This window comes from Juglans microcarpa x Juglans regia, chromosome 5D (assembly GCF_004785595.1).
Source record: "Juglans microcarpa x Juglans regia isolate MS1-56 chromosome 5D, Jm3101_v1.0, whole genome shotgun sequence".
Lineage (NCBI taxonomy): Eukaryota > Viridiplantae > Streptophyta > Magnoliopsida > Fagales > Juglandaceae > Juglans > Juglans microcarpa x Juglans regia.
This window is the reverse complement of record NC_054602.1, coordinates 29,634,264-29,655,739: the sequence shown is the minus strand read 5'-3', so window position 1 is coordinate 29,655,739 and position 21,476 is coordinate 29,634,264. Positions and strand designations below refer to the sequence as shown.

The following is a 21,476-nucleotide window of genomic DNA, read 5'->3' as shown; positions in this document are numbered from 1 at the left end:
AAGTGTCTAGTAACAGTGCAGTTTACAATACGAGTGAGTCACTGCTCTGTAAATGTTATGGTCAATTGTACCTTTTTTTGGTGTTTAAATTTGTTTGGATTTAAAGTTATTTCATTTTTTATTTTAGAACCATTTAAAACCAAACATATTAAAGGATTCATTTGAGGGCCGAAAGGTTCGGGGTAGGAAGAACTACCTGTTTCCGCGATCATCTCCCAGTTACTGCGTTTAGAGGAAGAGACGGCAATGGTTGTCCAAATATGCTTGAGGATTCATGAGGGCCAAGCAGGTTCTTTTATTATTGGTTTCTCCTCCCACTTGGGTATCGGAACCATTGTTCTTGCTAAATTATTAGCCCTAAAGTGTGCTTTACTCTTATGCTGCCAGCAATGTGTCTAAGAGCTTATCATTGAATCAAAGTCTATGGTAATAGTGAATTGGCTTCACAATGTTTCTCAACCTTCTTGGAAGTTTTATGATCTTTAGAATGTAACAAGTCAAAGCTCAGTTCCCTTTCTCCATGTTTCACTGCCATATATATAGAAGTAAACGCACTAGCAGATAGCCTTGCCAACTATGGTGCTCAAGGTAATACAAGTTGTTTTCTATCCCTCTCCCATCTTCCAAGGCATATGTTGAGTACTTTTGATATGGACAGAGTGGGAATTTCAGTTTGACGATGATAGCATCACTTGCATTGAGGTTTTTTATTTTAACTTGATAGCATCACTTCCATTAAGGGGTTTTTTATTTTTTTTATTTTATGATAGCATCACTTACATTGAGGGTTACCTTATTGGAGGAGATTTCATGGCGCCAAAAATCTTGGACACTATAGTTGAAAGAAGGAGATCAGTGTAAGAAGTTTTTCTATAAAGTGGTCAACTCACATAGGCGGACTAACACATTGAGATGTTCAACATTGATGGATTTGTTTCCACAGAATTTATAGTAATTAAGAAGCATGTTGTTGCTAAAGCTTGATTTTGAGACCATTTAGTAGCAAAGTGTTGACCGGTTGGAGAGGCCCTTCAATGGGATAGAGGTTCGTGAAGTAGTGAGATGGATGGCCAGACAAAACACCTAGTCCATATGATTTTTTGATGGGTTTCTTTCAATCCTATTGAGAGGTGGTGAATGATGATTTGAATAAGGTTTTCTAGGAATTTTACTCATTTGGAAAGTTTGAGAAAAACCTCAATGCCACTTTTATTGCACTTATTTCCAAGAAGGTTGGAGCTTTGGATGTTAAGGATTTTCGACATGTTAGTTTGGTGAATGAGAAGTAGAATTTCCTCGCAAAAGGTTGTTTAGATCAAGTAGGAACAATAGGTTTAAGATATCAGGTAGGTTCCATCGTCCAATTGTCTAGCAAGTCCTTCGTTCGATCCTACATTTGATTATGCCCTAGGTGACACACGTGCATCAATGTCCGGTCTTCTTTAATAAGTAAGGGTCAACTTTTGGTCTTCCTGCTCCTGCCCGGGGAGAAAAGTAAGTTCTCATTGCCTTACTATGTTAGGGGAAGGGCGGAGTTCAGTCTTATTTGGCTCAAGCTAAAGCCAAATAAGATGGAAGTACCTTTAGAGCATGCTTAAACACCCTATTAAGGCATATTAGAACTCCTAGTCTTACTCATACTACTTACTACTAAACTCATAGCTTATTGGTTACATATTAGAAATGATTGCTACCCCCCAAAGTCCCTATCGGGGGGATTAGACAACAAAAACTACTGCACAAACTTACAACTAAACTCTAACTCCTTAGTTACCTTTGAAACTGGCCACTATATACAAAGCTCTAATAAGGTATCGAGAGGACTATCATAGTTAAAGGAGGTCTTGGGGAGGGTTATTTCAAAACCCCAAAATGAATTTATAAGGGAAGACAAATATTGGATCCAGTACTAATAGCCAATGAATGTTTAAATAGTAGATTGAAACTAAGTGAACTAAGTGATTTGAGTATTTTATGCAAATAGGATATGAAAAAGGCTTATGATCATGTTAAATGAGACTTCCTAATATACTTGCTTGGGAGGTGTGAATTTGGAGAGAGATTGTGCTCTTGGATTCGATATTGCGTCTTTACAATGAGATTTTCAGTTTTGATGATTGTAGTCCAATTGTCTTCTTCAATAGCTCTCATGATATAAGGCAAGGGAATCCTTTATCCCTGTTTCTTTTAGTCATTGTTATGGAGGTGCTTAGTAAAATGATGTCTGCTATGTTGAATGTGGCTTTATGGTTGGGTTTTCTGTTGGTGACATCAATCGTGGTACTCTTAACATTTATTCTTTATTGTTTGCAGATGATACTTTGATATTTTGTTTGGTAAAATTATATGGGATGAAGTAATAGAGAAGATCGAATGTCGATTGGCAGGTTGGAAGACATTATATTTGTCAAAAGATGGTAGGACCACATTAATCAAGAACACTTTGTCTAATTTACCAACTTATTTATTATCTTTGTTCTCAATTCCAGCGAATGTGGCAATCCGAATTGAGAAACTTGTGATTTCCTTTGGAGCCGGTTGGGAATTAGAAATTTAAGGGTATTTCATCAGGTACTTCTTGGAAAATGGTTATGACGGTATAACATGGAGATTGAAACTTTATGGAAGTTGGTAACTGATTTCAAGTATGGGCATATATGGGAGGTGTGGAGCCCAAGCGATCTATAGAGTGAGAGTTTGGAAGCACATTTGAAGAGCTTGAGATTTTTTGCTCAATATGGAAAACATATCTAGAGTAAAATTCTAGTATGATTTATGGCGTGGAGAGAGATCCCTTATGTACAGATTCTCAATAGTTTTCAAGATTGTGTGAAAATGAAGCATCAATAGTGGAACTAATAGAGATATATAGTGGTTCAATCCAATGGAACGTGAAATTTATGATGGTGGTCCATGATTGGGAAATTGGCAGCTTTACTGATTTCTTCATATTCTTGTACGCTGTGAGAGTGAGAACTCAAGGAACTGATAAGTTAGGGTGGATACCCGCTAGAAAAGGTTCTTTTTCTGTTTGCTCATTTTATAAAACATTCAAAAATTCACAACACAATCACCTTCCATGGAGAAGTATTTGGAGAAATAAGGCACATCTCAAGACGGTGTTTTCGCTAAAACAACTTCTTTGGGCAAGGTTTTGACTATAAATAACTTATGAAATTTTCGGGTAATTGTTGTGAAATGGTGCTATATATGCAGAAAGAATGACAAGATTGTAGATAATCTTTTATTGCATTGTGGTCGCTAGGGTGTTATAGGACGATGTCTTTAAAAGATTGGAGTTAGCCTGAATTATGCCTGCTACCGTGGTCAAGTTTCTAGCCAACTAGAATAATCTAAACGGTATTCCACAAATCACAGTTGTGGAAGATGGTTTCTATGATGTCTATGGAAGGAGTGAAATGATTCGAATTTTGAAGATAAGGAGCGGTCATTAGAAAAGATTAGAATGTTCTTTGTTAAAAGTTTTTTTTTTTTGGGTTAAAGTTGTAGATTTCAATGGCCTAGATCTTCACGATTTTCTTGTTTCTATTTCCCCCCTAACTAGGTGTTAAGTCTGGTATACTCCCATGAACTCAGGCTATGCATATTCTTATTAATATAATCTATTACTTATCAAAAATTTTTTTTTTTGCTTGATCATGATATAAATCTAATTAGAATAGGCCTTGCTTGCTTTCAATAGAGCTTGTTTTGGGATTTCTTTATAGAGTAATACTATATACAGTCGTGGAATGCGCAAGCGATACGTAGTCATTTTGAAAAAGAGCTGTTCCTACTATTAAAAAAATTAATTTTTTATCATGTGGATCCTGTATTTACTCACTTTTTAGAAGTGATTGCGTGACGCTTGCCCATTCCACGACTGCAAATATAATTTCTCTTCTTTATAACTGAGTAATTCTATATACAACTGTGAAGTGTGTAAACGCCCCTTAATCGCTTTGAAAAATTGGGGTCCACTGTTAAAAAATATTTTTTTTATATGGGTCACATGTTTTATTCATTTTTTTCAAAACGATTATACGACGGTTGCACAAATTACGGCTACAAATATCTTTTCTCAAAATGTAATTATTAAATATGAATAGAATAGATATTAGGGCCAGCTCAATAGATTTTGAGGTCTAATGCAATAAGTTAAAATGGGACATTTTTCTTATATCAAATTAATTAAGTTATATCTAAATATATTTTTATTTAAAAATTATTCTTCTTGCTTTTTGAGATGCAAAATTACTAATTAAATTTTTATATTCAAGTTCTTCTAATATCTCCTTCTCAATTGATAATATGGTTAGTCTATTTAATATTTTCCGCAACATTGTTGATTTTAGATAAGATTTTATCAATTTTAATTTTGAAAAGCTTCTTTCTGCAGAAGCAACAGTAATAGGTATTGTCAATAAAATTCTGTAAGCGATACATGCATTTGAAAAAGAATCAAGTCTTTTTATATAATTTAATATATCAATAGGAGTGCTTTCTACTACTGGTAAAATCTCTTTTAAAACTTTTAGTTCAGAAAATAAATCTAAACCATCAATATCATATTTCAAAAAGCTTTCAAGACTAAGACAATTTTTTTGCAAACTACCATCGTCAAGTGATTTCAATTTCTTGATATTAAATAGAAAACCAAAAATATTTTCATATATTTGAAATTGTTCAAATTTGTTTTGAATTGAAGAAATTGTTTGATCTACTATAAATAAGAAATAATTAATTCTAAAAGATTTTTCAGCAGATTGTGTTGTCTCTTCATTGACATTTTTATCAAACTGTTTTTTTCTATGAATTATTCGTTTTGCTCTAAATACAGGTTCTATTTCCATACTAATTGCAATCTCTTTCGATGGAATCATAGCAGATTTAAATCCATTTTCTCTATAATCTTGAAAAAAAGCAATAAGACTTTTTAACTGATCAATGGCAACATCTATATGCATATATTTGGATTGCAGACTTTTACTTATAGTATTGACTGCAAATAATATATCATACCATATGGTCATGCATAATATGAATTCAAAGTTCTCAATTCCATATGCTACTAAACAATTAGCTTCATTTTTTGTTTTAGGATCTTCAGTTATTTTTGCTAGTTGCAATAAAACTTCTCTTATTTGTAGAGTTTGGAATTTTATTGTTTTGATACTTTCAATTCGACTTTCCCAACGTGTTTGTGAGAGTGGCTTAAGAGTTAGAATTGACATATTATCTTGTAAAATTTTCCATCGCTTTGTTGATGAAGAAAACAAAGAATAAATATCAAGCAATCTTCTTTGCACCCCTTGCTTTTTCCCTTTTATATTAGACTCATTATCATAACTTTGTCCTTGAACATTATTGATATCAAGTTCAAGACTTTTTATTGCATCTAATAATTCATTGAGAATACATTTTCCACTTGTATGATCTACTTTAATGAATTCTAAAAAATGTTCATCTATTTTTATTGGACTTGTTGAAATATTAACACATCTTAGTATGAGAGACATTTGTTCTTGATGACTTGCATTGGGGTACAATCAAGTATAATTGCAAAATATTTTACTTCATTTATTTTTTTAATAATATGGCTTTTAATTTCAGTTGCTAGCAAGTATATTAATTCATTTTGTATATTATGCTCAAGATAATGATTATGAATTTCACCATCTTGAATAAGTCAAATGTGTTCTTCCATTACTGGATCAAACTCAGAAATAATTTCAATTAGACTTAAAAAATTTTCATTATTTTCTTTGTAGATCTTTTCATTTTGTCCTCGAAATGGTAGATTATTTTAACAATGGTTTTTACTACAGCAGCAATTCTTAATAACACTTTTTTCCAATGATATTTTTCTTTGTTAATTTATTCTTGGACTTTTTTGTCAATTGCTTTATTTCTTAACAATCTCATTTTTAAATCAAGCCAAACAGTAATATTAGTAATATGCTCGTTGGTTGTTTCATGTCTTTTATACTTAGCACTAAGATTTTTCCAGTCATCGGTTCCTTCATTAACTAGTTGGTCATGCAAATTGTGAAAGCATCGATTAAGACTTTAGACTTGAAGAAGAAAGAAAAAAAAAATAACCAAGGGACATGGTCCCATCGATGTTCTGGAAAAGTCTTCCAAGCAGTAATGGCGTGGCTCTTTTATTGCCACATATATATATATATATATATATATATAAAACAAAAACTTCACTTTATATACAAACATGAAACGACAACTCAAGCCTCAGATTAATTAGCGATTCAGCTTCATTTACCTTCCAAAACACAAGTTACACAGCAAAGCTGCACAATGTTTGACGGTGCGATTGGAGACAATGAAGAGGCTGCCAGTGCATACGAGCAAGATGGGCATGGATGCAAGAGAGAGATCAAAGAATGGAGAATGGAATACAAAAGCTATAAAATAAGATTTGTTGTCTTCAGGTATAAAAGTAGAGTTTTTGAGATGTTCCATTGGATTTTTTTGGATTTCACAGAGGTAGATTGGAACCATTAAATTACAGTTATTATTGTGAGTTTTGGCTTTCCTAAGGAAAGTTGCAGAGTCTATAATTAAATAAAAATTTATATTTTCTTTTTATAATTGTTAGCATTTTTTTTTTACTGTTGGCTTGTTTATTTTAGACATGAGTTTTTAATTTCTTTGTTTAGTATAGATAATTTTTTTTTTAATTTTTTTACTTAATTATTTTTTTAATATTTTTTGAGGCCTTCTTCCACTGTGGGGCTTTAGGCAACCACCTAACTCGTCTTATGGGAGAGCCGGCCCTGATAGAGATACCCAATATTCCTAGCTTAATCTTTATTTATATATCAATTTATGATAAGTTGATCTTGAGTTACCTTATAATTAGTCCCTCACAAATAAATATGATAAACCTATACTCATCTTACGTCCTTACTAATGTAGTTAGTGAGATTGTGTCAACTGTCGAGACTAAGGGTATAGGTACTGAGGTGATCTTATATGATATGTGAATAATAATGAAATAATAATGATAAAATATTCAATAATAGTAACAAGTAGAAAAAAATAATGATAAAATATTAAATAATAGTAAATAGTAATGATTTACTACCCAAACATAACCTAAATTTTTCAAATTTTTAAATTTAGAAAAAAAAAATATAAAATTGATCCCACTACATCTAGGAGTCTATTAGATAAAATATTAAATTCTCATATATTTTCCATGTTAGGTAAATATTTTCCATCTACGAATTTATTTATCTTACAATATTTTAGGCCCTATTTAAATTCAGGGATGAGATACGATGAGTTGAAATGATTTATAAATAGTAATAAAATTTATAAATTAAAATTTATGAATAATTATAAATAAAAGTGAGATCATTGATTTCAACTCGCCTCTCAACCCAAACCTGTCCTAAATTTTACAAGTTGGGTAAGAGTACTATTATTGGACTTATCAAATTTATCTTTAAATTTTGATGAAAAATACATGTTTTATATATATCTAAAACTTCCTTATCCATAATTCTACATTAGATTAGCTATTGAATTCATCAAAATAATAATATAATAATATTTTTTAATAATAATATTTTTATTTTTTTATATTTTATAATTACAATAATCATGTGTTAATTTATAATTTAATTTGATTATTACATTATTATTACAAGACGGTTGGAGATTAAACATAAATAAAAAAGATATTTATAGATTAAAAATAAATAAAAAATATATTTGATAAGTAAATAGTAATCTTTTAAATTTAAAAAAATATATATATTTACTGTAACTTAAAATTTTACACATATCATTTTAGCTAATATAATATAATTCTTTTATAATAAAATTTATCATATTTTACATTTAGTTAAATTTTTGATCAATGCTGTATCCGCATCCCATCCGGTCTGTCATTAACATCCCTGGAAGGTAGCACGTGAGCAACAGCCCCCACCTGAAACGACAGAACAAGCTCGGATTTGAAATCTACAGTGAACCGGTACCCCGAGCCGGGCAGAGAAAGAAAGGACTGAAAAGTTCGTTGCAGTTAGCAGAAAGTCAAAGGAGCAGCCTTTAGATCCTCCGTATCAAGCGGCCCAAACCCTAATCTCTCTCTCCCTCTCTCAGGTTCACCACCCGAGGATGACGGAGCTTAACTTCAGTTTCATCCACATCCTCGAGCCCAGGAGGTATAATACTTTCGCACATGCATATCTGCCGCTCACTTTTCAGCTTCTCGTCTCTCCACGCGTCCTTAAACCCCAGATTTCCTCGCATTATTTGAACAAAATTTGACAGATTCTTTGTCTTAGATGCTACTCTCTCTGATGCGATCACTCTCGATTATCATCTTTTTTCCATAACGATATTTCGCGATGATCACGTTCTTCTTGATCCAGAGGTTTTTTGTCTTTAATAGAATTATATTTGAAGTAACTTTTTGGGGTTTTGAGCAAATTAGAATGGACTAGAGTGATAGGCATGGTGGATATTAATTAAATAGCTGTGAAGTGTGTAACTGTGATACGAGGCCATAGTATGCTTAGTTTGGTGTAAAGCAAATGAAAGCTATGGGCGGTAGAACTGCAAGTACTTTTGAAGTATGTTGTTGTCCTTTGTGAGTAAACGTAAGTTGGGAGTTGATTCCAGGTAAGTAGTTAAATTGGCCGCTCTTATGATTCTTTTTGTGCAGTTTTACTTTTGCATGATCATCAAACTTTTGGATCTTGTTTTTCACTGGCCCTCTTTCATAATTCATGGCGTCTGTAATGTTGAACCCTTGTTTATTTATTTATCTTTTTTACGTTTAATTTTATAGCTTAAGGTTGGGATTGTGGAGATTGTGTATATAAGAAAAACCAAAACGTTTTTGTCAACAGGGATGCTTACGGGTTTGCTCTGAGACCTCAACACGCCCAAAGATATATAGAGTACGCTAATATCTACAAGGTATCTACCATCAAAGTTTTTCTTTCTAATACTAGCTAGCAGAGGCTCAACTACACCCTTCTCTGAAACTGTTATATGCTCTCCTTATCTATAAATCCTTACTAGTAGAGGCACGTGCAAAGTCAAACATGTGAAAAAGTAATTGTCTCTTTATCTGAAAATAATTGTGTGGTACCAGGAGGAGGAAGGTGAAAGATCGGATAAATGGAAAGACTTCCTTGAACAGCTAGCACAATCTCCTCAACCGTGCTCTTCTGAGGAGGAACCTAAAGAAACATTACAGGCTGATGCTACTGAGTGCAAAGCAGAGACCATTTCTGAGGGGATCAACGAAGTTGATGCTTCAAGTGGCAGGAATTCTATCTCTGATGGTTCGAAAGAAAGTGATCCCAAAGAAGGGGCGCCTATTTCAAAAGAAACAAAAACCCATAAGGTCCAAACCTGGACTCAAATAAAACCATCCCTTGGCGCCATTGAACATATGATGACTTTCCGAGTACGGAAGAGGAAGAATACGATAGATGAGCGAGAAAATTTAAGTGGGGGCAATCTTCCGCCTATAGAAGAGACAGAACCCTCAGGAGGGGCTTCTGAAGAGGAATTGGAGGGTGTTAATAAGACATTGGATGATAATGTGAATGCTGTGTCATTAGAAAATGCAGCATTTGATGAGGTCTCTCCCAAACAGTTATTTCCTTGGATGGAAGAATTAGAGTCCCTTGTCCGTGGGGGAGTACCGAAGGATCTCAGGGGAGAGGTGTGGTTAACACTGTTAAGTTCATTTATTATCCATAATTATGCTTGTGAAGAATTGCAGCGCCTGTACAATATTTCCATTACAGGTTTGGCAAGCCTTTGTAGGTGTGAAGGTACGACGGGTGGAGAGATATTACCAGGATTTGCTGGACCATGGTGAAAGCAAAGATCATGATGAGTCATCTGGTGTACCCAAGAAATGGAAAAGGCAGATTGAGAAGGTCATTAGATGCATGCGCCTTGGACTTTATCGTTCAGTGTTTTCATTTTGTAGGTGCTACATCTTTTGCTTTGTATTGTAATTTGGGTATCTCCCTATACTAACTTTTATTTTCTGTTTGTAGGACATACCACGGACATTCCCAGGACATCCTGCTTTGGATGAAAATGGTAGGGATTCCTTGAGGCGTGTGCTTCTAGCATATGCTCGACATAACCCCTCTGTTGGGTATTGTCAGGTAATTGGGTTCCTTCGAGTTCCTACTTTGTGAATTTACCTATTATATGAAGTACTTCCTCTTAGTGCACCCAAGTTTGCATAAACTTTCCATGGGGCAAAGTAAAACCTAAATCCCAAGCTCCATTGCAGTTGCCTATTTTTTGAAAATTTTTTCCCAGAGCCCCTTCTTGATTCGTACTTTTCTTTTAGAAAAACTCTCTCTCTCTCTCTTCTAATTTTCAGTTCCAATCTCCCTTGCTTTGTTTCATTTACTTTATGTAAGTGTTGTATAAATGGTGATCTACAATGTAGAGAACCTCCATGAACAAAGGTTCTGATCTGGGGTTATGGTGAGGCTCAAACATCTTTAAGTAGTCCATAAAATTCACCAAACTAAATTACATAGTTACATAAGGAATTTGTTCCTTTTGGGATTTCGTCTTCGAATTGGGTATTACAGAAGATGAAAGAAATCCAGCAACGTGTTGGGATTTCTTGTGTTGGTTTTGAGAACCAATTCACAGCACTACTCACTGCCCTTGAGGCAGGACAACTCCTTGTAATAAAATCAGGCTCAAAAAGCAGTACAGAGCTAAAGCAATTGACCTAGAGAATCAATTATGATGTGAAAGAAGTTGGTTGTTCGAGTTGAGGTAAGTTCAAAGAGAGAGCCGCTTCGGTGGCTTCTACCTCAATATAAAGCCTAATATCGGATCTTGGAATCTTTGGGGATTGAATGAGGCCAATAATTGCCATGGTGGAGTTCTTTGATTTTATATTTGAATGGGACCTCATGTATATTCCTCGTATGGGTGGGGCATACACATATTCAGACAATTGGGCTTGGTCTAGCTTGGATAGATTTTTAATTTCTATTACTTGGGAGGTGCATGATCCAGAGCTATGTCAAAAAAGACTCTTGGCTATGTTCATATCATTTCCCAATCTTGTTGGATTGTGGAGGTATTGAAGGGGTTTAGCTAGGACTTGATTGACACATTTTGTTATTCGGGTTGAGTTTGGGTTGGCTAATTGATGACCCGAAGAACCCTAACAACCCAAAACAATCCTGATTGACCTGATACGAGTTGACACCCCTAGGTGGAGGATGATATTTTTGAAGGTTTTCTGAGAATTCATCTTGGTTGCGGGGTTTGAGAAAAGTATCAATGACACCCTTAATGCTCTCATCCCCAAAAAAGCTGGGCCTTGGAATGTTGAGGACTATCGCCCTATTAGGGCTTGTTTGGGAAGTGAGATGATCTCATTTCATTTCAAAACTTCTCATAATTTCCTTCCAAAACATCACTCAAACACAGAACACTTTTAAATTTCAAAACTTTAATTTTTTATCTAATCATTACTTAATCATTATAACTTTTTCAAACTTCCAAACAGAACACAAAAAACAATATTACTTTTTCAAATTTCAAAACAAAATAATATTAAAAAATTCTATTATAATAATATTTTAACTTTATAATATTTTTATTCAACTCTCTCTCTCTCTCTCTCTCTCTCCTTTTCCAAAACCCAATAAAACATTTTAACTCAAACCACTTCACTATTCACAGAATTCTCATCTCACTTCTCAAACATGCCCTTAATCTTGTTAATGGGGTGTATGAGATTGAAAGTCCTGGCTATCCGCTTGAGTGAGGTCTAGGGGAAGATTGTATTGAAACTCCAAAATACATTGCTAGAGGAAGAAAAATCTTGAATTTGATGTTCATTGCCAATGAGTGTTTGGATAGCATAATAAAATCTGGTGGACCAGGTATATAGTGCGAGCTGAACATGGAAAAGGCTGTTCACGTCAATTGGGCGATCCTGCATTACTTTCATGAATTGTAGCAAAGCCCCAAAATACATTTGTTAGAGGAAGAAAAATCTTGAATTCAATGTTCATTGCCAATGAGTGTTTGGATGGCATAATAAAATATGGTGGACCTGAATATGGAAAAGGCTGTTCGCGTCAATTGGGAGATCCTGCATTACTTTCATGGAAGGTGTGGACTCAGGGAACAATGGTGTTCTTTAATCATGTATTGCGGTTCCCCAATTCTGTTCTCCGTATTGGTGAATAACTCTCTAGTTGGCTTCTTCAATAGCTTGTGCGGATCAAGGCAGGGTGATCATTTGTCTCCTTTATTATTTGTCATTGTAATGGAAGTCTCTAGCAGAATAATCTCTGCAATGGATGATGGTGGTTTTATTTCAGGATTCTCGATAGAAGATCTCAATTGGTGCTCTCTCGAAGTTTCCCATTTATTGTTTGTCGAGGATACTTTGATTTTTTTTTTTCCAAAGGGAGCAAATCCAAATTCGCTCACTAAGGGCACTTATCCTTTGTTTTGAAGCTGTTTTTGGATTAAAGGTGAATTTATCCAAGCCTGAGTTGGTCCCAGCTGGAATGTCCTTAATCTCTGGAGTTTAGCTAATATTTTGGGATGCAAGATATCTTCCTTGCTGACGAAGTACCTTGGCCTTCCCCCTGAGAGTTACCTTTGAGGCCAAGTCTATATGGGATGAATTGTCTGAGAAGATTGAGCATAGGTTGGCAAGTTGGAAAAGGTTTTACCTGTCAAAAGGGGGTAGGACCATCTTAATAAAGAGCACTTTGTCCAATCTGCTTACTTGCTTTTTATCCTTGTTCCCTTACCTACTGGTGTGGCAAATCACATTGAGAAGGTCCAATGTGACTTCCTTTGTAGTGGATTAGGTGATGAGGTTAAATCTCACTTAGTCAAATGGGGCAAGGTATGTACCCCTAATTCTGATGGAGGGTCTGGGATCCGTAACTTGAGCGTGTATAATTGTGCTCTCCTTCGGAAATGGTTGTGATGCTATAACAATTAAAGGGAGGCTTTGCAGAAAATGGGGATAAATTTTAAATATGGGGGAGATTTTTTTTTTTTTTTTTTTTGGGGGGGGGGGGGGGGGAGGGGGGTGTGTGGAGCTTTGAGGTACAAGGAGCTTATGTGGTGGGACTATGGAAGAACATTAGAAGGCGATGGGGAGTCTTTTCTCGCCGCATTAGACTTATAGTGGGGAGTGGTTACAAGATCAAATTTTGGCATGGTATTTGGTGTGGAGATCACTTTTTTTAATGCATTATTTCTATGGGAAAAAGTTATTGACTTCAATAGTCTTGATATCCATTATTTCCTTGTATCTATTTCTTCCTCTTAACTGGGTGTATTCTCTTGAATACTTCGTATGTACTTAGGCTATGCCTACTCTTCTATTTGAATGAATACAATCTTTGACTTATAAAAAAAATGACAGTTGGCCCTTAGGACATCAACTCGTTTGATCTTCTTGATTTATTGTGTTTCAGAGTGGTGAATCATGTTTGTAAAGTCTTCTCTTGATCTTTATATTTTTTGATTGGATATGCTTCCCTTACCTTCTTTGGTTGCTCAACTGGATGTTTCAGATTTCCCCTTGAAAATAAAAATTAGAATCACGGGCATGGCATAAATTCTGCAACAATATAGAACTAGTAATTTCCTTGTTTAGGCCAACCTTTTGCTATCTTGAATTGATGTGAAGCTTTGTGTTAATGAAAGATATTTTTTTGACTTTAATAGGTTTAATATCCATATTAAAAAACTCAAGGACATGGTAGAATTTTCTGTCAAAGGCTCATTGGCTCTCTTTTTAGCTTCAGTCTTACTGTTGCATTTGTTTTATTCGTTTTCATTTTTTAATGTCAATATATATGTGAGGTATGCCATGTACCTAAGTGACTGGGTGAGCAAACTTGGCATGGTTGTGATGTTTGCACAGATTTTATTAGGGTTTTTGACAGAAGCCTAATGAAAGGACTGATTTGTAATTCTGTGAAACTTGAGGGAGTATTTCTGTTGGAGTTGGAAATCTAGGTAGCGATTTTAATCCCTTGAAAATGCAAGTAATAATTTTGAATTTACTCTGAAGGAAAAGAAATGAAGGGAAAAACCACTTAAGTATTCATGTAACATCGAAACACTTTGGAAGTCCCTTGAAGTTATTAACACTTGTCTTACATGCAGGCGATGAATTTCTTTGCTGGTTTACTTTTACTTTTGATGCCTGAAGAAAATGCCTTTTGGTACGTTTGATTTTTTTTTTTTTAATGAAACTTGAATGATTTCTCCAGAACCCGTGCTTTTTTTTTTTTTTGGGGGGGGGGGGTGTGGGGGGGAATTATGTAATGGGATTTCTTAAGAGTTCATGTCAAAATGCATAATCTTTCTGTTGCTGCTTGCTTTTGCCTTTTCTTATAATTGAATTAAGGAAATTTTAATATATTTCTATTAACAAACAGGCAAACTTATAGCTGGGGTAGCCTATGAATTGATTTTATTTGCATGGAATCTTTCAGGACGTTGGTAGGCATTCTTGACGATTATTTTGGTGGCTACTATACAGAGGAAATGATTGAATCTCAGGTGTAAAGTTCAACATCCAGAGTTTTTTTTATTTATCTTTGATTGAATTCTGATTTAGCATTTTCTACGCTCATTTGGACATTGATGGATCCTGTTTTTACCAATAACTCTTTCAAGTTACATTCAGATAATATCTTGTGCTTTATCAGGTGGACCAACTTGTTTTTGAGGACCTGATGCGTGAAAGATTTCCTAAATTGGGTTTGTCAATTCTACATTTTCTGTTTCGATGATCCTCTTTTGTGATTATTATCTCTTGAAGCAGTGTGGGTGGTTCTTTTATTCCACTTATGCCTCTGGTGCAGTTAATCATCTGGATTACTTGGGAGTGCAGGTAGCATGGATATCTGGACCCTGGTTCTTATCCATTTTTGTCAATATGCTTCCCTGGGAAAGTGGTATGGTTTATGTGGAGTGCATTTACAAGATTGAATTTTGAACTGTTTGGTTATAAGACACACTTATCTTCTGATGAGTAACTTTGTTTACAGTTTTTCGGGTTTGGGATGTGCTTCTTTTCGAAGGAAATCGTGTTATGCTGTTTCAAACAGCACTTGCTTTAATGGAGTTATATGGTACCAGGATGGCTGTTTGTGATTTGTGTGAAGTCGCGTGCGATGAATTGTATTTATTGCTGATTTGGTGGTTTAAAAGCAATTTAATTTTCTTGCACATGATTTTATGTAGGTCCTGCATTAGTCACGACTAAAGATGCCGGAGATGCAATTACTTTGTTGCAATCCCTTGCTGGTTCAACATTTGATAGCAGTCAGCTTGTGTTGACTGCTTGCATGGGTTATGTGGCTGTGACTGAGGTTAGATTGCAAGAACTGAGACAAAAACATCGACCAGCTGTACTAGCAATCGTGGAGGAAAGATCAAAAGGGGGTCGAATTTCAAAGGACTCCAAAGGGCTTGCATCTAAGCTGTATAGTTTTAAGCATGATCCTGGATCACTTGTAGAAGAAAAGAAATCCAGTGAAGGCAGTGATAATCTGGAAGATGCAGATAAATCTCATTTGGGGTCACGTTCCTCTAATTTGGATGAGTTGCTTAATAGCCTAAGTGGTGATTCAGATGTAGATTCTCTACCAGATCTTCAAGAACAGGTAGGTTTCTCCATCTTTTTATTTATTTTTTCTGTATGTTGTGCCTGTTTAATTTTTTAATCCCATAATATGGCGGACACTGTGGTTGCTTTATTAATCTTTTGAGGTCCTTGTGCAATAGATTATTTTAGTCTTCTTGCACCTTGTTCATTTTGACTTATTCTGGTATTAGTAACTGTCCTTGTTGTGTAACACATGGGTTGCTAGATTTCTAAGTCACGGTGGCTTTGGCAATAATCTTTTCTAACATATTAAGGGAATTGTGTTTAGCTCTCTCTCTCTCTCTCTCTCTCTCTCTCTCTCTCTCTCTCTCTCTCAGTAACAGTCTTCTCCACCCAGCTCAAAATAATTAAATTATACAGAGGATCATATAAGTTGGTTGAGGCAGTTTGATTTTCATAATTTCTGTTAGGCGCTTTGTAATTTTCCAACCATTGAAGCCATTGTCCTCATCTAAAGTTGGCTTATAGATAAAGACCAGCACAGAAAAAAGCTTTCAAATACAAACCTTACATCAACCAGGTTATCTTTGGCTTTTGCCTGTAGTAATTTCATTACTTACCGGTCCAGGGGAAGGTTATTTTTAAACTCTAGAATGAAGAGAAAAGAAAAAGAAGCTCCAACCCCCTGACAACATAATTTTAGTGTTTAAGAGATTTTTCTGTGCCACTTTCCATTATTATAGTACTCTCTTTCGTCAAGCCTATGGGGTCGCATCTGTAACTAGATAGCCACCATCATAAACCATCCACCAGCACCATAAGCCATCTTTATTTTGAATGATTTATTTTCAAATACAAACTTTTATGTATATATCTACATAATTATTTTAACCAATGAGCATTTAAATCATATGACTTGTAATCTTCATATCCATCAAATTAAACCTTTATTCCACAATTACAGATCCAGATCTTTAATGGGTCTAAATACTTGGTACGATATATTTTTGGAGATTCACTATATTTTATTTTTGCTGAAAAGTTAATTCTTCCTAGACAATTGCTACATTGTTGGATAATTGCCTATTTCTTGATCTTCAATTCAAGCATTTCATCTATGACTTGCTGCCCTCTTTGATATAGGTTCCCAATCTTTTTGTAGCTTCCTTCCACAAGTCAATTGCTTAACTGAATTTCTACATTAATAATGAGTGCATTGTTTGGAGGGACAATTGCTATGCATTGTTATCTGATAAGACTCACTATTTCAAAGAATACTTTACTTATTTATCCATCGTAGCCTAATGCAATTCACCTGTTAATAGTTACAAACAACAACTACAAGTGATCCCTGTGCAACGCCTTTTAAATTTCAATCATTAACAGCTTATGTGCAGGTGGTTTGGTTGAAGGTTGAATTATGCAGGTTGCTGGAGGAGAAAAGAGCAGCTGTACTCAGGTTAGTACTTCCTATATGCTGTGTAGTTTATGTATCTTTCAATGACCAAATCAAATAAGTAAAGCAGCTCATTTTATTTAGTAATATGACGAAGTAAGAGTGACTGACTTGTAAAAGATCTAGTCTGGATGGTCATAGGTCAAACAAGGTTTATGGGTGGCCTAGCCAAGGCCAACGAACTAGTTTCTGCATTTAAGAGGTTCATGGACCCAGATTTGAGAGCTTAGGAGTTTCTTATATGAGGATTTCATTGCATTTAGCCTTCTTGATACTTTTTCAAAGGTTGTCTAGCGAATCTATAGGTTATCAATTGACTTATTAATAATATATGAAGATGTTGAACCTGGCTTGTGAAAGGAACTAATTTAATTTAAATGTATGGCTCCTATTCTTTTTTTCAGGGCTGAGGAGCTGGAAACAGCACTTATGGAGATGGTCAAACAAGATAACCGGCGGCAATTGAGTGCAAGGGTATATTTAGATGATCATTGTTGCGGTAGTTTGTATCACAAGTCACTACCAATTAGTGTTGTAGATCCATTGACCACACAAATGCTGCAGAGGACTTGTTCATGATTTAATTATTTTTGCTTCTCGCTCATAAAAAAAAAAAAAATTATATTTTTGCTACTGCTTCATCCATTCATCTAGTACTGATGAAATTGAAAAATAACAACTTCATGTAAGAATGGGATCATTTTATCATCTAATATGTTTTGTATTGTCTCCTTTACATGGGAACTGGCTCAGTCTCCAAGTGCTATAAGTTCCCCCTTCCATAAAAACTCTTTTCAGCCAACTTGTTTACAAGGTATAAAATTTGTCATATGATCTCTCAGGTTGAGCATTTGGAGGGAGAGATAGCGGAGCTAAAGCAAGCCCTTTCTGAAAAAAGAGAACAAGAAGCTGCAATGCTGCAGGTTCAAATCAATACTGATGTTTTTAATTACAAAAGAATGATCTATACTTTGCCTGTGAGTCTTGTTGCAATTTTTATTTACTGTAGAATTTCATAGGTCTTGATGCGAGTAGAGCAAGAACAAAGGGTTACTGAAGATGCTCGACTAAGTGCGGAGCAAGATGCAGCTGCTCAGAGATATGCTGTACATGTTCTTCAGGTTCTTTCTTTCTCTTTTACATCGAGAGGCATTCTGTTCACCAAGGTTATAACCAAGTACACTAAAGTTGTACTTGGGCTATGCCTATCTTTATCAATACAATTGCTTCTTACTTATAAAAAAAAAAAAAAAAAAAAAATTTCAACCTCACATGGTTATATCCATCCATATCAATGTTTGAACACTAACTGTTCAATCATTTGAGCACCGTTAATTCTACCTATTGCTTTATTCAGTTACAATTAATGATTCTTGATCTTGGTCAGGGTCATTTCATGTAGTTTTTGTTTTCAGTTCACAACATTTTACTCCTACTTGTTGTCCAACCTGCCATTTTGTATGTAGGCTCTGTGTTAATACATAAAGAGATGAAAATCTAATTCAGGCAGTATTTTCAACTGAACAAGGGGCTTCGTAATCTGCTAGAGTATCATTTTCGTTGCTGTGATAATGAACCTTGGTTGGACAATATTTTTTGCTTCATGGCCCAAACTTTTTACTTTTCACTAGAATGGAGTTTATTGTGCTGAGTTCTGACGTGCACTTTTTTTAACTCTTTCTTTTGTTTTAGTATTTCTAACATGCACTATTTGGTTTTTTAGTCTCTAAATTTCTAGAAGTTCATTTTAATGAGATAGCTGGAGCATTCTGTATGGTTATTCATTTTCTTTTCCTTCACCACCACCAGTTTGAACATCTTGCAAAACATCTACCCCTCTTTCCCAAAATAGGATTGTTAGTCTAAATGATATGATCCTTTATTGGATCAGTCATTTAATTATAAACATTTCTAAATGATATAATTATCACAGAATAGTAGGAAGTGCAATTAATTTTCTCAAATACCTTTCATTATATATCAAAGTGAGCAAGGCTTTTAATATGAGCTTTCTGTCTTTAATTATTCTTTTTTGAAAAGGATGAAGGTAGTTTAGAAAAATCTAAAGTAGGTATTTCCTTTTTTGGAATGTAAATATTATTTTTGGACATTCTAAAGAGGAAAGCTTTTCTTTTGGAATTTCTTTTTTTTGGAACGTAGAGAGTATATTCAGCTTGCTATTATTGTATTAGATGAGTCATGATTAATCTATTCTCTACGTGATGGTACATATACAGGAAAAATATGAGAAGGCAATGGCTTCTCTCGCTGAGACAGAGAAGAGGGTGGTTATTGCAGAATCAATGCTGGAGGCTACCTTGCAATATGAATCCGGCCAATCTAAAGCACAATCTTCTCCAGGGTATATGAAGATTCTCTTGGCATCAAATTTATAGTTCTGCATGCTGTTTTATCCCTTGTAATCAAGATTTTTGATAGTTGATGATTAATTCTAAGCACACGTATGGAGGAAAAGTTTGGGGGCTGAATAAGAACTACTATGACCAACACTTTTCACATGCACTTATCATTATAAAACTGGCCAACTATTAACTATTGGTTAACAACAGTAATAAGAGTAATGTTAGATACAATCATGGGTTGTACAAGTGCTGAGCACTCCTTTTGGAAAAAAGTTGGGTCAACTATTAAAAAATTAATCTTTTCATGAGTTCTGTATTTACTCACTTTTTTTCAAAAAGAGTGTGTGACGCTTGTGCACTCGATGACTGCAAATATCATTTCTCTAGTAATAATAACGGCAATAATAATACTTTCCAACTATCTAAGAGCTCTAGGACTTGCGTACATTATGTGGCCTAGCCTTAAGTTTGCTAAACATGTTCTTTGTTGTATTCCAACATCAGGGTTAAAGTTGGATTTTTTTTTTTTTTTTTTTTTTTTCTGTGTACATGAACATCAATCAATTGTTTCTTTGGTGGTCATATGCTTCTAGATGATGTTGATGCCTTATAAATGTAGTTTGCTGCTGTAGGGCTGTGCGTAACCAAGACACCCCCACAAGAAAGGTGGGTTTACTGTCGTTTGGACTTGGTTGGCGTGACAGAAACAAGGTAAAATTTTGTAATTTCGTCTACTTGATCTCTTGGTGTTTGACAAGCAAATCTTGCGTAATCAAGTTTAATGGGGTTTGCTGGATCTACTCAAAAACATTCACCAAGCGATCATAAGACATTTTGACAAGCATTTCTTTTTCTTCAATTACGAGAGTCAATACTCCATTCAACTATTTTTTTACTGACTACGGCATTAAGTTACCAAGTCCAGTTCGTGTTTTCCAATTTCCCAGTAGGCAGTGCTCTTCTTAATGTTAGAGATAATAGCAAATCAAGAATTTGATTTTATTTTTCATAATTATCAAATCATTTGATTTGATTTTCATTATGATCAAGACATTTACCTTATCTTATCTCCATAAATAGGATCCATTATTTTGTATTCAATCACACTTGAGAATAGTAAAGATGTAGCTGTCAAAGTCTCTCTCCCCCATCTCCTCCTCTCCATCTCAATTTCTATAATATTTTATATTTTCGGGCCTCATTTGAATTCAAAGCCCACCTCAACTCATTTCAACTCATCTCATTTCATCATTATAACTTTTTCAAATTCCCACACAAAATATAATAAACAATTCAACTTTTATTCTACTATTCACAAACCATCTTAACACATCTCTGAATCCAAAACACTCCTTAATTAGGCATGCTTCATATAATTTGTAAAACTTAAACGCATTCCTTTATCAGGGTAAACCATCTAATGCTCAGGAGTCTAGTGAAAGTAAATCCACGAATGAGGGGACAGGCTCAAACTCTTCAGGGAAAGAAAACAAAAACGAGGAGCAGGAAACTTAGTGGGGAAATGATGTAGACTTGGTGCAAATGCTCTCTTCTACTTGGCTCGTGCTACCCAGGTACTCTTGCTTCACGATGGTTCTGTAAAATCATTACTTATAAAATATTATGTATTACACCCGCATTCCCCCATGTCATCCCACTGTGTTAGATATGTTTTTATATTGTTTTGAAAATAATTGATATGAGGATTGATGTACAGTGATCCATCAACACAGTCGGATAAGAATGGGATGGGGTTGTAGTATATAACATAAGTCGGTTATTGTATCATGCTTATGGTGGTGGCTGGGTGAGGGAGCCATAGTCCAGTTAAACAATACATTGGTTCATTTATTTTTCTTTTTCCTTTTCACCCCCCTTTTGTTGACTGCCAAGTCTAGGCATATTAATTAAATTCATTTGTTATTCACTCATTAATTATTTCACCACCAGCCTAGAAATGAAATTTCATCTTTCTCAAATGCTTGCATCATTGCTTTCCTTTTACTTGCTATTTCTTACCCGC

General features: G+C 34.8%; 1 protein-coding gene across 3 annotated transcripts; it reads left to right on the top strand.

Annotated features, from left to right (window-relative positions):
• The first annotated feature begins 7,952 nt into the window (after positions 1-7,952).
• LOC121264716 (TBC1 domain family member 8B-like) lies at positions 7,953-21,384 on the top strand. Of its 3 annotated transcripts, XM_041168005.1 has the most exons (18): positions 7,953-8,192; positions 8,883-8,952; positions 9,131-9,709; positions 9,795-9,929; positions 10,053-10,166; positions 14,185-14,243; positions 14,517-14,583; positions 14,733-14,784; positions 14,889-14,981; positions 15,075-15,158; positions 15,271-15,692; positions 17,032-17,093; positions 17,495-17,564; positions 17,933-18,013; positions 18,110-18,211; positions 19,328-19,452; positions 20,086-20,164; positions 20,861-21,384. In XM_041168005.1, the coding sequence occupies exons 1-18, from the start codon at positions 8,146-8,148 to the stop codon at positions 20,966-20,968; spliced, it is 2,349 nt and encodes a 782-aa protein (XP_041023939.1). In that variant the 5' UTR covers positions 7,953-8,145; the 3' UTR covers positions 20,969-21,384. The 3 variants fall into 3 exon arrangements, with proteins under 3 accessions (XP_041023939.1, XP_041023940.1, XP_041023941.1); XM_041168006.1 differs by lacking the exon at positions 14,733-14,784 and having other exon boundaries at positions 14,918-14,981; XM_041168007.1 differs by lacking the exons at positions 14,185-14,243; positions 14,517-14,583.
• The last annotated feature ends 92 nt before the right edge of the window (positions 21,385-21,476 follow it).

What these genes read in the sequence shown, in the direction of transcription:
- LOC121264716 (XM_041168005.1), top strand. Translation starts at nt 8,146, where the DNA reads ATGACGGAGCTTAACTTCAGTTTCATCCACATCCTCGAGCCCAGGAG. An exon ending in CACATCCTCGAGCCCAGGAG is followed by an intron (nt 8,193 to 8,882) that starts GTATAATACTTT and finishes TTTTGTCAACAG; the next exon opens with GGATGCTTACGGGTTTGCTC. An exon ending in GGAAAAGGCAGATTGAGAAG is followed by an intron (nt 9,930 to 10,052) that starts GTCATTAGATGC and finishes TTCTGTTTGTAG; the next exon opens with GACATACCACGGACATTCCC.